Here is a 16213-nt window from a genome sequence, read left to right as displayed (position 1 = left end):
CTCGGCAGCCGTTTCTATTTTTCTAAGGTTTTCTAACTGTTTTTGAAACGTTAAAGCCAATGCTGATGTGCTTTACTGTCCAATTGGGACTCGGAGCATCACAGGCTGTGAGTCGATTGGTGCCCTCTGCCCCATCTCTGCAGTCAATGAAGAAAATCATCATTACCGCCACATTAGTTGCACTTTGTGATTAAATGTGCAGTCCCGGCGTATGTAATGTCTATAAATCAAGAAGTTCAATATGGGTGGGAGTGCTGGTTTAAGTTGCAATGTTAAACTCCGTGTGATCCTGGGTCATCCTGTATTGATTCAACCATCATTGAATTGTGTATGAACACAACTAATACGCCATAACTCATAGTTTATTGTCCCTGTTTCTCAACACCCCCCCCCCCCGGCTGTCGGGGAGCGTGACATCCCATAACTACAGAATCAATTTCTCATTCAACACTCCTAGCACTGAAAACGCAACTAATGTCAAGTAGTGGTCTCTGCTCTTTGAGGCTGACCTGCTGTGAGACTGACGAGCGTTTCACTACAAGTCCAGTGTAATTCGCATGGGGCAGGTTCCACCCGCTTGGTGGGAGTGTGTGTGAGGGGACTGAGTGGGTGCACACATCACCGGTTGTGTTACTGAGCCATACAGACCAGAAGGTCCCGAGGGTCGACCGTGGGGAAGGCAGAAGGTATCATAGTAGGTATAGCACAGGAAGAGGCCGTTCGGCCCACCGTGCCTGTGCTGGCTCTTTGGAAGAGCTATCCAACTAGTCCCCATAGCCCTGTAACTTTTTTCCCTTCAAGTATTTATCCAATTCCCTTTTGAAAGCTACTATTGAATCTGCTTCCACCGCCCTTTCAGGCAGCGCGTTCCAGATCAGAACAACTCGCTGCGATTCGTCCCGTCCCCGTGGGCTAGGGATTAGCCCCCCACCTCCACCAATCACTTCCTAGAAAGTGCGTGGATTGGAACAGGCTTGGATGTGAAGTCCACCACAGTCAAATAGCCTACCGACGTGTAGGTGACTTTGGTGCATGAGAACTGGCCACTTCTGTGGAGCCAGCCTGAGTCAGCACCTTGAGGGGAGAAAGGAAGAAAACAGGAACAAACATGAAAACAACCAGTGTCCTTTCATGATGTGGAGATGCCGGTGATGGACTGGGGTGGACAAATGTAAGGAATCTTACAACATCAGGTTATAGTCCAACAGTTTTATTTGAAAATCACAAGCTTTCGGAGGCTTTCTCCTTCGTCACCTGATGAAGGAGGAAGCCTCCGAAAGCTTGTGATTTTCAAATAAAACTGTTGGACTATAACCTGGTGTTGTAAGATTCCTTACATGTGTCCTTTCAGTTTAATCATTCTTTGCTATAGTCTCTCCTTACTTCTCTCCTGAAAAGGCAGTGACCCATTACGGGCATCTTCTTCTCTCCTTTTTCAAATTTATTTTTTCTCTTTATTTTCCTATTTTTTTCTATTTCCATTTTTATTCCCTTTTCTCTCCTACCCGTTCCGAGATTTACCCATTCTCTGGCTTCACAGCTCACGTGGCTGCAAGTAATTCAGCAAAGTGGGAGGGGGAAGTTCCATGTAGTTTTAATAGAGAGCCTGGTTCAGGTGCTAGTTCTGTATAGTTTTAATAGAGAGCCTGGTTCAGGTGCTAGCTCTGTATAGTTTTAATAGAGAGCCTGGTTCAGGTGCTAGCTCTGTATAGTTTTAATAGAGAGCCTGGTTTGGGTGGTAGTTCTGTATAGTTTTAATAGAGAGCCTGGTTCAGGTGCTAGCTCTGTATAGTTTTAATAGAGAGCCTGGTTCAGGTGCTAGTTCTGTATAGTTTTAATAGAGAGCCTGGTTCAGGTGCTAGCTCTGTATAGTTTTAATAGAGAGCCTGGTTTGGGTGGTAGTTCTGTATAGTTTTAATAGAGAGCCTGGTTCGAGTGCTAATTCTGTATAGTTTTAATAGAGAGCCTGGTTTGGGTGGTAGTTCTGTATAGTTTTAATAGAGAGCCTGGTTCAGGTGCTAGTTCTGTATAGTTTTAATAGAGAGCCTGGTTCGAGTGGTAGTTCTGTATAGTTTTAATAGAGAGCCTGGTTTGGGTGCTAGTTCTGTATAGTTTTAATAGGGAGCCTGGTTCGAGTGCTAGTTCTGTATAGTTTAAATAGAGAGCCTGGTTCAGGTGGTAGTTCCGTGTAGTTTTAGTAGAGAGCCTGGTTGCGATGCTAGCTCTGTGTACTTTTAATACACGACGTTCACCACTAGTACAAATGCTGCGATAGCTCCCACTCCATGACAGTTTTTTGCTTTCTGGAAAATGAGAGGGAGTGAGGGAGATGCTGGGAAATACAATCACAGTCCACGTGCACAGATAGCAATCTTGATGTTCAAAGGTGGCTGATCCCCGGTGTCAGAGGTGAGCCTCCTGCCAAAGGCCCGTTTTAACTCGGCGAGACTTTGTTGCTATTAATTTCACAGCAATGTCATTTTCTTAAAGGCATTCTGCTGAGATCAGCAATGGTTTTGTTTTCAAAATAAAAACGTGTTTCCAGCCCTCGTGAGAAGGAGATCAATCCTCCTCCCCTTCATAAACGTTAAATTGAAGAATCAGAGCTTGAAGAGGGAGCAGAGTGGGTCACCTCAGGGCAGTTGAGTCATGTCGACACCTGTTTAGAATCGGCCAGAACATCCATTTGCTTTTTTTTTTGAAGCTGATAGAACGAGAGCCAGTCCGAAAAATAATCAGCAGCAAGTGCACAGCTCATGTCCTGGGGATTTATATGCAGCGACCAGCTGAGAAAGCATTCTCATCCTTGGTTTCAGATCCCTCCATTCAGGAGCAAAATCAGGAAGCACTTTGTCACACACAAAGGGGAGTAGAAGTCTGGAACTCTCTTCCCCAAAACGCTGTGGTTGCTGGGGGGGTCAGTTGGAGCTTTCAGGACTGAGAGCGTTAGAATTTTGAGAGGTAAGAGTATCAAGGGAAAATGGAGCTGAGGTGCAGATCAGCCATGATCTAACCGAATGGCAGAGCAGGCCCAAAGGGCCTGTTCTATGTTCCTAACACTTTTTTCATGACGACCATGCCCCCTTAACTCTTAAAGGGGTAGAGCGAGCAATTTTTAAAAAAAACATCCAGAGTTCCAATTCATTTTAACAGGGTGAGAGCAGATAAACACACCCAGGATCTCAAAGCTTTGTAACTCCTTCCACCCCTTCCTGCTACAATCTTCATGGCCTGTAAGACCCAAATTTGCACCTCCTATCGCAGAATAAACACACAGGAAGCTACCTTTCATTCATAGGGACTGGGAAAAGCAGCTCTGATGGAAAATCTTCTGCCTCTTTTGTTTTGCAGGAACGCCAGTGAACCGGATCCCTATCATGGCAAAGCAAGTGTTAGACCTCTACATGTTGTATAAGCTCGTCACAGAGAAGGGTGGCTTGGTGGAAGTTATCAATAAGAAGATTTGGCGGGAAATCACAAAAGGCCTCAACTTACCTACCTCAATTACCAGTGCAGCCTTTACACTCAGGACTCAGTAAGTACGAGCTATCCCGCTCGACCGCAAGGTTGGACCACGTCCAGGGCCGTCAATCCTGTGGGTGAGGGATTTTCAGCCGCGCAGTGGACCGCATGTCTGATGAGTCCGCTCGGGCCAAAGACACACAAGCGACGAGCTGCATCTGTTGCCTGGGCACTGGGGACGGTTAAGGCAAGGGCAGCAGGCGACATGGGAACACCGTCACCTCCAAATCACACGCCATCCCGACTCGGGCATTTATCGGCCGTTCCTTCATCGTCGCTGGGTCAAATTCCTGGAACTCCCCACCTATCAGCACCTTCACCACTGCAGCGGTTCAAGAAGGCGGCTCACCACCACCTTCTCAAGGGGCAACTAGGGATGGGCAATAAATGCCGGCCATGCCAGCGACGCCCACATCCTGAGAATTAATTTTTAAAAACAAGTGGCTTCTAGAAAGAGAAAGGTTGAGAACGGCCTACGCAGCATGTATTGGCCGGAGGTCAGAGGGCATGAGACGGTGGCCTCCGATGCAGGACTCCTGCCCAACACCCGAGAGTTGGGCCCGACAAAGGCTTTCCTATTCTATTATATGATGCTTATCCTTAACCTTAAAAAAAGGCCTTTTATTGCTTATTAAACCATATAAGGGGTGATTCTATGAGCCGTCACTCCCTCTGGGGAGTGACGCTCACAACGAGTGTATCTCGGACACCCCAACAAGGAGTTAACACCTTGGAAGAGAAGAGGGAAGAAAATTGGCATCGAGAAGGAAAGCAAGACAATTGTGACACATCCCCCCTGTTGTGAGGCGGGAGTGCGTCAATGGGGACTCTTTCCCCAAGGTGGAGACAGTGACACAGTTCTGGTGCAGGAATTATACGAAACAAGCCCCTTTTTTTTCTGGAAAGGGTAATAACTAAATTCCCCTTTAACCGGGCCTGGAGTTTCACCGAAACAAAAGCTGAAGGGAATTTTTTTTTCTCCCTCCAGCGAAATGGTGAATGACACCAACACCAGCGACCACAAGTGGGCACTTTCTACAGGGTCTGTCTCACCAGGGCCCATCCACTGTCTAATGAAGGGGCTCCGCAGGGCAAACACTGCCATGGAACCTTTACTCTTTAGCTGAACGACCAGAACACGGTGGCCTTGATTTAACGTCCCATTCGAAGGACTGCAGCTCCCTCGTGGATTGTCAGCTTCGGTCACGAGCTCAGATTCTTGGTTTGTGGCTTGAATCCAACAAACGTCTGGTTCAGTGATTAACAGAGCTGGCATGAACCGGAGAAACAACTGCAGATGTGCAAGATGACACGGGCGCAGATGTTTCGAAGTCGTGCTCCCTGGCCGTTAAGCTTTCCAGATGTTTGGGGGAAAGTCAGTACGAGGAGCTGATGGGAAAGTTATGCAGGGCTAGAGGGAATGGTGTCCACATTCGCAGACGATACTAAACTAGGAAGCATGATAAATAATTCTGAGCACCAAAGGAAGCTGCGAGGGATATCGATCAGATGGGCAAAATAAAAAGTGGCAGAGTTTGTGGAATCCTAGAATATAAAAGTCGAGATGCAACGATGAATCTATAGAAAACCTTAGTAAGACCACAATTGGAGGACTGTGTACAATTTTGGGTCTAGTCTATAGGAAAGATATTGAGGCAGCCAAGAGAGTACAGATGAGATTCACTAAGACGCTGCCCGGTATAAAAAAAAATACAAGAACGAAGAAAGATTTGATTTCATTCGATCAGATGATGTTAAAGGGTGATTCGATAGCAGTGTTTAAATTTCCGAAGGGATGGGATAGAGTCTATAAAAACAGTTGGTTTCCACTGATCTGGACTGGTTTCGATCGCCTGAGGGGGGGTCGGAGAAGGATTTTGCAGTTTTTTTCACCCCCTTATTCCCCTTGTCTTTTTTCTGGGTTTTTTTGTTGCCTCTCCCAGGAGATTACACGGCTGCGATGGGGAAGGAAGTGATTAGTCACGGTGCTGCGGCCATCGTGTGGGGCAGGCTTGATAGACCAGTTGGTCTTTTCCTGCCCGTCATTTTCATCTGTTCGTAAGTGGGGGTGGGTGGTGGTTGGTACATGGGGACATAGGTATAAGATTAAAAGATTTTGTACAGAGAGCAGGAGAAGTATTTTTATATAGAGGGTTGTGAGGCACTTGAAGCAGAGACCAATGTTTGAGAATAGGTTAGGTGGGTGGATGAAGGAAAGGGAGATAAAAGAATACGGGAATATGGGAATATGCTCGTGTGGAGGATAAAACATGGAACTGGATCAGCCAAACAGCCTGTTTCCTTATTGTACTTACTAAGTAATTCTATACAGTCCATTAGGATGAGCAACTTGAGATATATACAACTCAATTGGAATGTGATTTAAACTTTGTATGTGATCTCGAGGCTCCTTGGCCATGTCCCTGTGAAGATCCTGAACACAAAAACCCCATTTAAGGCGCTTTTAGTAAAAACCCTTTTTTGGAATATTGGCGGTATACTGACTGACCTTCGCAGCGCCTGTGCGCTCTCTGCCTCCACTCTCCAGTTCTTTTTTAACTTGATTCGCGGGATGTGGGCATCGATGGCAAGGCTGGCATTTCTTGCCCATCCCATCCCCAGTTGCCCTAATACGTCGGAGTACTACGCCAGGCCGGAGGTCGGTGAAGCGCCAACCGCATTGGAGGCGTTAATATCACGTCATTGATACTCTGCCACCGCCGCCCACTTTGGGGGCTGATTTTGGCCGCCGTGCTGTAATGTGTATCACAAGGGTGCGGTGTTACTGGAGCTCAGTGTGCAGAAGGCTGTATAACATGTGTCCTTTGTCCATCTGCAGATACATGAAATACCTCTACCCATATGAATGTGAAAAGCAATCACTCAGCTCTCCCGCTGAGCTGCAGGCAGCAATTGATAGCAACAGACGGGAGGGCAGAAGGCCCAGCTACAGCTCAGCTCTCTTCGGCTACTCTCCGAGTTCCGTCCCCACGCTTCTGTCCCCTCCTAGGGTCCACGTGACTTCTATGAATGTTCCTGCCACCAATGGTACCCATCTCTCTCCAGGGCAGGTCATCAAAAAAGGTAAATGACGCCAACTCTTTGTCGTGTTTAGGCCATTGCTGCCAACGGGCCAGCTGGACTCAATGCATGCACCTTGTGAGTCTTAAACCTCCCTACCTCTGTAACCTCCGCCGGCCCTAACACTCTCCGAGATCTCTCCGCTCCTCCAATTCCGGCCTCTTGCGCATCCCCGAGTTTCATCGCTCCACCATTGGCGGCCGTGCCTTCAGCTGCCTAGGCCCTAAGCTCTGGAATTCCCTCCCTAAACCTCTCCGCCTCTCTACCTCTCTCTCCTCCTTTTAAGATGCTCCTTAAAACCTACCTCTTTGACCAAGCTTTTGGTCACCTGGCCTAATATCTCCTCATGTGCCGCAGTGTCACATTTTGTTTCATAACGCTCCTGTGAAGGACCTTGGGATGTTTTACTACATTAAAGGCGTTATATAAATGCAAGTTCTTGTTGTTAAATGCTCGCTCCCACTTCAATGAAAGTTTCGTGCTTACTTTAGGTTGAGTTAAGGTTTTGGGTCGAGTCCATTTGGAATAAAGCTTGCTGCACAGAACCCTCCAGTTCAGGGATTCAGCCTAGGCCTACACTGGATTTCTTTTAATTGGTTGGCTGCTTCTTCAAGGTCACATTGAGATTTGGGAGGTCACGTTTGGGATTTGGGAGGTCACGTTGAGATTTGGGAGGTCACGCTGAGATTTGAGAGGGCACGTTTGGGATTTGGGAGGTCACGTTGAGATTTGGGAGGTCACGCTGAGATTTGAGAGGGCACGTTTGGGATTTGGGAGGTCACGTTGAGATTTGGGAGGTCACGCTGAGATTTGGGAGGTCACATTGTGATTTGAGAGGCCACATTTGGGATTTGGGAGGTCACATTGTGATTTGAGAGGCCACATTTGGGATTTGGGAGGTCACGTTGAGATTTGGGAGGCCACATTTGGGATTTGGGAGGTCACATTGAGACTTGAGAGGCCACGTTGAGATTTGGGTTGGACCTTCAGCAACACTGAAATTGCAACTCAATTATCCACCAATCTCCACTACCAGCCAGGAGCGGGGGGATTCCTCCATTATCGCTGATTATTATTAAAGAAAGACAGACTTGCATTTATATAGTGCCTTTCATGATGTCCCAAAGTGCTTTACAGCCAATTAAGTACTTTTGAAGTGTAGTCACTGTTGTAATGAAGGAAACAGGGCAGCCAATTTGCGCACAGCAAGATCCCACAAACAGCAATGTGATACTGGTCAAATAATCTGTTTTAGTGAAGTTGGTTGAGGGATAAATATTGGCCCAGGACACTAGGGGAGAACTCCCTGCTGGTCTTTGAAATAGTGGCCATGGGATCTTTTACGTCCACCCAAGAGGGCAGATAGAGCCTCAGTTTGAGTTCTCACCCGAAAGACGGCACCTCCAACAGTGCGGCACTCCCTCAGTACTGCTCTGGAGGGTCAGCCTTAAATCTTGTGCTCAAGTCTCTGGAGTGGGACTTGAACCAACAACCTTCTGATTCGGAGGAAAAAGTGCCAACCACTGAGCCACAGCTTGGTCATAGACACGCCCGCTTTAGAGCTGATGCCACCTGGAATGTAATTCCCAGACTGCAGACTGTTGGAGTAAGATCAGAACCAAAGCTCCCCTGTCCTATCCAGCTCAGACATGCAACTATGTAATTCACTCAGTCATGATAGTTTTTGTCTGCTGTTACATCTGTGTGTGTTATTCTAGTGATGGTTCATGGATTCTGGGTGCCTTTGGGAGTGCAGCAGTCTACAGCAGCTTTACCTATATCTGAATAAAGTGCATTTTTTACAAAAGTACATGAAAGATTGTATCTCAGGACAGTTCTGTGGAAATGTTAGGAATGTGTCCATTGACTCCTGAGTGAAGGAGCTGCTATGTTGCCCACGAGTTGCTCCGTAGGTTAGTGAAATGTGTAGTGTTTGTGGAATGGCTGCATTTACACGGTCAATAATATGAGTCTAGTGAATAAAAGTGGGTGCTGTCTCCTGATTGCTCAGTGGTAAAAACACATGAGACATTCAGACTACAGGGTCCCAGGTGATAATGAGCCATCCAGGGTGATACTGACCCATGTAAACTAGAGAGGGGTTTTCCTAACTACAAGCACATTGGATCGCCCGGGCACAGTGAACACAAGAAAATTGAGCAGGGATGGAGCGCAAGGCTGTTAGGGAGCCTCCCGGATTTTACATTGGGTGGGGAATTGTGCTGGCTCCTTTAAGGGCTTTCAGTCCTCGTAAATATCCCACCAGCACTTCAAACTGCTTTCTGAAAGCTCCGACTGCCAACAGAGTATTACACGCTGTCTCTCCGAGTACTGACAGAGTATTACACGCTGTCTCTCCGAGTACTGACAGAGTATTACACACTGTCTCTCTGAGTACTGACAGAGTATTACACACTGTCTCTCTGAGTACTAACAGAGTATTACACACTGTCTCTCTGAGTACTGACAGAGTATTACACACTGTCTCTCCGAGTACTGACAGAGTATTACACGCTGTCTCTCCGAGTACTGACAGAGTATTACACGCTGTCTCTCCGAGTACTGACAGAGTATTACACGCTGTCTCTCCGAGTACTGACAGTATTACACACTGTCTCTCCGAGTACTGACAGAGTATTACACACTGTCTCTCCGAGTACCGACAGAGTATTACACACAGTCTCTCCGAGTACTGACAGAATATTACACACAGTCTCTCCGAGTACTAACAGAATATTACACACAGTCTCTCTGAGTACTAACTGAGTATTACACGCTGTCTTTCCGAGTACTAACTGAGTATTACACACAGTCTCTCTGAGTACTAACTGAGTATTACACACAGACTCTCCTTTGACTCGGTCCATGTTCATTCTGCATTCCAGCTGCTAACATATTTTTCACACCTGGTCTAAGTGGGTTTCACAAGCATTTGCAGATCAATTACAGCAGTCCTTTTCTTTGATCTTCCAGATAATCCGCTTTAATCCTTTTTTTTGTTTCCTATTTATCTTCCGTTCTTTTGGAATCTTTTTATCTGATCAACTGTGTTGGTCCTTTTCACCCCAGTTGCAGGGGAGATATAATATCAGTAACAATGAGAGCAGCGATGGGCCACTTAGCTGGATTCTTAGCTCCCCCAGTGGCACCACACACAAGTGCAATGATTTGTGTGATACCGAACCAGACAGACCTGCAACAAGGTGCCAGGTTTGATCCCTGGTCTGTGCTGAGTCAGGGTTAGGCAGCAGTAGAGGTACTGGTTTGACTGTGATGCCTCCTGTGAGAGAATAGCCTGCCGATACCCATCACCCCTGTGCTCGCTGACCTGCATTGGCTCCCGCTCCAGCAACGCCTCATATTTGAAATTCTCCTCCTCCTCGAGTTCAAATCCCTCCATGGCCCTCTCACTCCCTATCTCTGTAACCTCCTCCAGCCTCTGACAACTCTGCTTTCCTCCAAACCTGGCCTCTTACGCATCCCCTGCTTCCTTCGCCCCACCATTGGCGGCCGTGCCTTCAGCTGCTGTGGCCCTAAGCTCAGGAATTCCCTCCCTAATCCCCTCCGCCTCTCTAACTCTCTCTCCTCCTTTAAAATGCTGCTTAATACCTACTATTTGTGGGATCTTGCTTTGTGCAAATTGGCTGTTGCATTTGCCTTAGTCACAAGAGTGACTACACTTCAAAATTAATCAATTGGGTGTAAAGTTTTATGGGATGTTCTGGGGAGTGAAAGGTGCTATATAAATGTAAGTTCATTCTATTCAATGATCTCTGACCCCTTCAACTAAAAGAATAACGGAAAGACTTGCATTTATATAGCGCCTTTCACGACCTCGGGACGTCCCAAAGTGCTTTACAGCCAATGAAGTACTTTTGAAGTGTAGTCGCTGTTGTAATGTAGGAAACACAGCAGCCAATTTGCGCACAGCAAGATCCCACAAAACAGCAATGTGATAACATCCAGATAATCTGTTTTAGTGACAATGGTTGAGGGGTAAATATTGACCAGGACACCAGGGAGAACTCTCCTGCTCTTCTTCAAAAATAGTGCCGTGGGATCTTTTACATCCACCCGAGAGGGCAGACAGGGCCTCAGTTTAACGTCTCATCCGAAAGACGGCACCTCCGACAGTGCGGCACTCCCTCAGTACTGCACTAGGAGCGTCAGCCTAGATTATGTGCTTAAGACTCTGGAGTAGAATTTGACCCACGGCCTTCTGACTCAGAGGCGAGAGTGCTGCCCACTGAGCCACTTACGCTACTGTGTAATTAATGGCGGCCGATCACTTATCCTATGTGCTGTGCGGTCGTGACTCTACCTGTGTCCGTTTTTATTTCTTCCCCCTCAGAAGATGCGGCCTGCTCTTTGACGCCAAGCCGGATCCACGCCCCGTCGGCCCTGGCCGGCCAGCATTCTGCTGCTCAGTCCATCACTCTGGAACAGCTGAGGGAGAAACTGGAAAGCGGGGAGCCGCCCGAGAAGAGAATGGCCAAGTTCGCAGAGGAGCAGCAGCGCCTGATGCAGCAGGCCTTGCAGCAGAACCTCTTTGCCATGGCGACCCACGTGCCTATGAGTATCAAGATCAGTGGGAAAGGTGAGGAGTGCGGCCTACCTGGGGTCCATTGGCCTTTTGTGGGGTGGGGAGGGGATCTAATTACTACTCGTCAACGCGAATCTGGGAGTCCCACTAAAAAGAAATTGGTCTCGGGGTGAGGGGGGAGGGGAGAGCGAATCGGCCGCCCGTTTCCAATGGAAACCAAAATGGAGACGGGAGCCCCGGTTTAACGTCTCGTCTGAAAGGCCGCAGCGCTCTGCCGATTCGCCAACTCCCGTTTTGTCCTGCCAGTCTTCTACGGGCGTGTAAACAGTAAACAGGTAGTAAGAGGAGGGGTGGGGTCCGATTAGGGACCATAAAGGAGATCTACTCATGGAGGCAGAGGGCGCGGCCGAGGTACTAAATGAGCACCTTGCATCTGTCTTTACCAAGGAAGAAGATGCTGCCAGAGTCCCAGTAAAGGAAGATATAGTTGAGACACTGGATGGGCTAAAAATTGATAAAGGAGGTACTAGAAAGGTTACCTGTACTTAAAGTAGATAAGTCATCAGATCCAGATGGGATGCATCCTAAGTTGCTGAGGGAAGTAAGGGTGGAAATTGCGGAGGTACTGGCCATAATCTTCCAAAGATCCTTAGACACAGGGGTGGTGCCAGAGGACTGGAGAATAATAAATGTTACACCCTTGTTCAAAAAAGGGTGTAAGGATAAACCCAGCAACTACAGGCCAGTCAGTTTAACCTCGGTGGTGGGGAAACTTTTAGAAACGATAATCCGGGACAGAATTAGCAGTCATTTGGATAAGTGTGGATTGATTAGGGAAAGCCAGCACGGATTTGTTAAAGGCAAATCGTGTTTAACCAACTTGATAGAGTTTTTTGATGAGGTAACAGAGAGGGTCGATGAGGGCAATGCAGTTGATGTGGTGTATATGGACTTTCAAAAGGTGTTTGATAAAATGCCGCATAATAGGCCTGTCATCAAGATTGAACCAATGGAATAAAAGGGGGCAGTAGCATCATGGATACAAAATTGGCTAAGTAACAGGAAACAGAGTAGTGGTGAACGGTTGTTTTTTAGACTGGAGGGAGGTGTACAGTGGTGTTCCCCAGGGGTCAGTGCTGGGACCACTGTTTTTCTTGATATATATTAATGACTTGGACTTGGGTGTACAGGACACAATTTCCATATTTGCAGATGACACAAAACTTGGAAGTGTAGTGAACAGTGAGGAGGATAGTGATAGACTTCAAGAGGATATAGACAGGCTGGTGGAATGGGCGGACACGTGGCAGATGAAATTTAATGCAGAAAAATGCAAAGTGATACATTTCGGTAGGAAGAATGAGGAGAGGCAATATAAACTAGAGGGCACAATTCTAAAAGGGGTACAGGAACAGAGAGATCTGGGGGTATATGTGCACAAATCGTTGACGGTGCCAGGGCAGGTTGAGAAAGCGGTTAAAAAAGCATACAGGATCCTGGGCTTTATAAATAGAGGCATGGAGTACAAAAGCAAGGAGGTTATGATGAACCTTTATAAAACACTGGTTCATCCACAACTGGAATATTGTGTCCAGTTCTGGGCAGCGCACTTTAGGAAAGATGTGAAGGCCTTAGAGAGGGTGCAGAAGAGATTTACTAGAATGATTCCAGGGATGAAGGACTTTAGTTACGTGGATAGATTGGAGAAGCTGGGGTTTTCTCCTTGGAACAGAGAAGGTTGCGAGGAGATTTGATCGAGGTGTTCAAAATCATGAAGGGTCTAGACAGAGTAGATAGAGAGAAACTGTTCCCATTGGTGGAAGGGTCGAGAACCAGAGAACGTAAATTTAAGGTGATTGGCAAAGGAACCAGAGGTGACATGAGGAAAAACATTTTTACACAGCAAGTGGTTATGATCTGGAATGCACTGCCCGAGGGGGTGGTGGAGGCAGATTCAATCGTGGCTTTCAAAAGGGAACTGGATAAGTACTTGAAAGGAAATAGTTTTCAGGACCACGGGGATAGGGCCGAGGGACTGGGACTAGCTGGATTGCTCTTGAATAGAGCCGGTACGGACTCGATGGGCTGAATGGCCTCCTGTGCTGTAACTTTTCTATGATAAGACTGTTCACACCTTGCTCCATCATGAAGCGAATGCTGTGCTGTGTGCTCCCTGCCGACTGTTATTAGTGTGACACAATCTCACTCGTGTTCGATAGCAGCATAGTTCTGATGCTGAGCGCCATTTGGGACCCTGGTCTAGTGACTATCAGCAGGCTATTCCACCGTGCAGGCCATTTCCTTCACCGCCTCAGCTCACGCGTGAAGACTAGCAACTTGGATGAGCGTGTTTAGGTTAAAATCACCCCTTCCCCTCCAGCAGGTTATTCGACCATGGCGTGCATCACAGCTGAGCCAAGTTCTGTACCTTCTCGCCATTCATCTCCCCACATTTTGCAGCAGGGATCACTGTACTGCGCCCAGGAGCAGAAACCTCGGCCGATATTCCCCTCCCCAAGGCACTGAACGCTTGTCATTCTCCTACTGCCCCGACTGAGATCAGTTAAAGCCGCACAGAATGGGGAGTTGAGGTTTCTCGGATGTCCCAGGGTCGTACCAAAAGATTGTGTGTATGTTTGACCTGTCTTTCTCTTGCCTCCGCCCAGCCTTAAGCAGATTGCCCTCCCTGCTTGCTCCCTCCCAGTCCCAGCTTTCCCATTCTTACTCCCTCCCTGGTCCTGGTCCTACCCCTCCTGCTCTCTCCTGTCCCAGAAAAAAGAAGGGGAGAGATCGGGAACCTGCTGGGACAGGGGACCTGCCTGGGGAGTGAGACTTACACATAAATGCAATAAGGTAACATGAACCCCTGTCGTCTCCCAGAAAGAGAGAGAGATAGAGAGACAGGAATAGTTTGTTAACTGTCAGAGGGTCTATCTTTGGTCAGCTTCAGATCTCCATGGGAGATGAGAGATATACACACAGGAAAAAAGTGCAGTGTGAGCAATGCACAGAAAGACATACATGGAAAAGGAGAGAGACATCGGGGGAGGTGGGGAGAGGGAGAGAGAGGCATCGAGAGAAAGGGAAAGAGAGAAGCATCGAGAGAAGGGGAGAGAGAGAGAGACATCGAGAGAAGAGGATTGAGAGAAAGAGCGAGAGAGAGAGACATCGAGAGAAGGGGAGAGAGAGAGACATCGAGAGAAGGGGAGAGAGAGAGAGAGAAGGGGAGAGAGAGAGACATCGAGAGAAGGGGAGAGAGAAGGGGAGAGAGAGAGACATCGAGAGAAGGGGAGAGAGAGAGAAGGGGAGAGAGAGAGAGAAAGAGAAGGGGAGAGAGAGACATCGAGAGAAGGGGAGAGAGAGACATCGAGAGAAGGGGAGAGAGAGAGAGATCAAGAGAGGGGGAGAGAGAGAGAGAAGGGGAGACAGAGAGAGAGACATCGAGAGAAGGGGAGAGAGAGAGATCAAGAGAGGGGGAGAGAGAGAAGGGGAGAGAGAGAGAGATATCGAGAGAAAGGGAGAGAGAGAGACATCGAGAGAAGGGGAGTGAGACAGAGAGAGAAGGGGAGAGAGAGAGAGATCGAGAGAGGGGGAGAGAGAGAGAGATCGAGAGAGGGGGAGAGAGAGAGAGAGAGAAGGGGGAGAGAGAGAGAGAAATCAAGAGAAGGGGAGAGAGAGAGAGATCGAGAGAAGGGGAGAGAGAGAGAGCGATCGAGAGAAGGGGAGAGAGAGAGAGATCGAGAGAAGGGGAGAGAGAGAGATCAAGAGAGACATTGAGAGGGGGGAAAGAGAGAGAGAGAGACAGCGAGAGGGGAGAGAGATATCGAGAGGGGCAAGTGAGAGAGAGGGGGAGAGAGAGAGACTTCCAGAGAGAGGGGAGAGAGCAAGTACATGAGATGCCTACAGAGACAGTGGTCAGCATACAGGAGATGGAGGGAAGGAAAGAATAATAAAAAGAGCAAGAGAGAACGAGTGAGAACAAGAGTTGGAGATGGATACAGAGTCAGCAACAAGAGAAAGCATACAAGAAACAGAGTAAAGGGAGAAAAAAAATGAAAGACAAACAGAGACGGGAGCCAAAAAGAATGGAAGTAGCAAACAAGCAATTACAGGAATGGAGACAGAAAACAACTCGTTAAACAGAAATTGTTACTGGAGCTTTGAGTGAACTGAGACGGTTTGTGGTTGGTCTCAAACTTTGTGGGGGGGGGGGAGCTGGGGACCGTTAACGTCCCCTTAAAAATGTTTGTGAACATGCATCATTCAGAAGATAAATGAATGGGGCCCCTTTAGATATTACTTGATGTAATCTCTGTGACTGTTGGTTGTGTGATTCAGCACAAAGTGGAATAAGGCAGACAATTAATTATTCAGCGAGAATTCCCCAGTTCAGCACTCAGTGTCTTAGGTTTGTAGCAACTGCAGCCACTGGACAACATGGAGACAGCCCGTGAACACGGTAGGTCTTTAGCACAATTCGTAGTCTCTGTAAACTCACCCAGTCTGTTTACTGTCGGAAATTAGAATTGAAATCCCAAAATTAGAAACCAGAGGGCCGATTGTAAAGGGCCAATCCCCTCAGGGGAGTGGGGGTTCGAGCTGGAGGCTGATGTTAATGGTCGGGCCTCGTTTGAATCCCACCGGTCAGTTGACCATCCGTTTTCGGACAGGTTGGGTGGGGTGGGGGAGTGGACAGAAATGGGAGGACCCAGAGTTCACCCATAGGCATCCCAGAGGAAGTTTCCTGGCAGCAAGGTCAGTCCAGGAGGGGAGGGAGTGGAGCCCGGGAACACTCGTCCTTGTGTTCCAATCCCTCGATGGCCCCTCCCTATCCCTGTAACCTCCTCCAGCCCTACAACCCTCCAAGATCTCTGCGCTCCTCCAATTCTGGCCTCTTGTACATCCCCGATTTTCATCGCTCCACCTTTGGCGGCCATTAAGGAAGTAGTAGCAGGATATTTGGAGACTCATAATACAATCAAGGAGAGTCAACATGGTTTTATGAAGGGAAATCATGTCTGACAAATTTATTAGAGTTCTTTGAGGAAGTAACGGGCAGGGTGGATA

General features: G+C 47.8%; 1 protein-coding gene across 1 annotated transcript in view; it reads left to right on the top strand.

Moving 5' to 3' along the window:
* LOC137304596 (AT-rich interactive domain-containing protein 3B-like) overlaps positions 1-16213 on the top strand; it is a 106080-nt gene that overhangs the window by 76852 nt on the left and 13015 nt on the right. The window contains exons 7-9 of the mRNA XM_067973238.1: positions 3352-3535; positions 6362-6606; positions 10955-11200. Coding sequence (XP_067829339.1) covers positions 3352-3535; positions 6362-6606; positions 10955-11200 — 675 coding nt within the window. The remainder of the gene's footprint in view (positions 1-3351; positions 3536-6361; positions 6607-10954; positions 11201-16213) is intronic.

The sequence above is a fragment of the Heptranchias perlo genome, chromosome 38 (genome assembly GCF_035084215.1).
Source record: "Heptranchias perlo isolate sHepPer1 chromosome 38, sHepPer1.hap1, whole genome shotgun sequence".
NCBI lineage: Eukaryota > Metazoa > Chordata > Chondrichthyes > Hexanchiformes > Hexanchidae > Heptranchias > Heptranchias perlo.
Note: the sequence above shows the minus strand (reverse complement) of the source record. Positions and strands in the feature narration are given on the sequence as shown.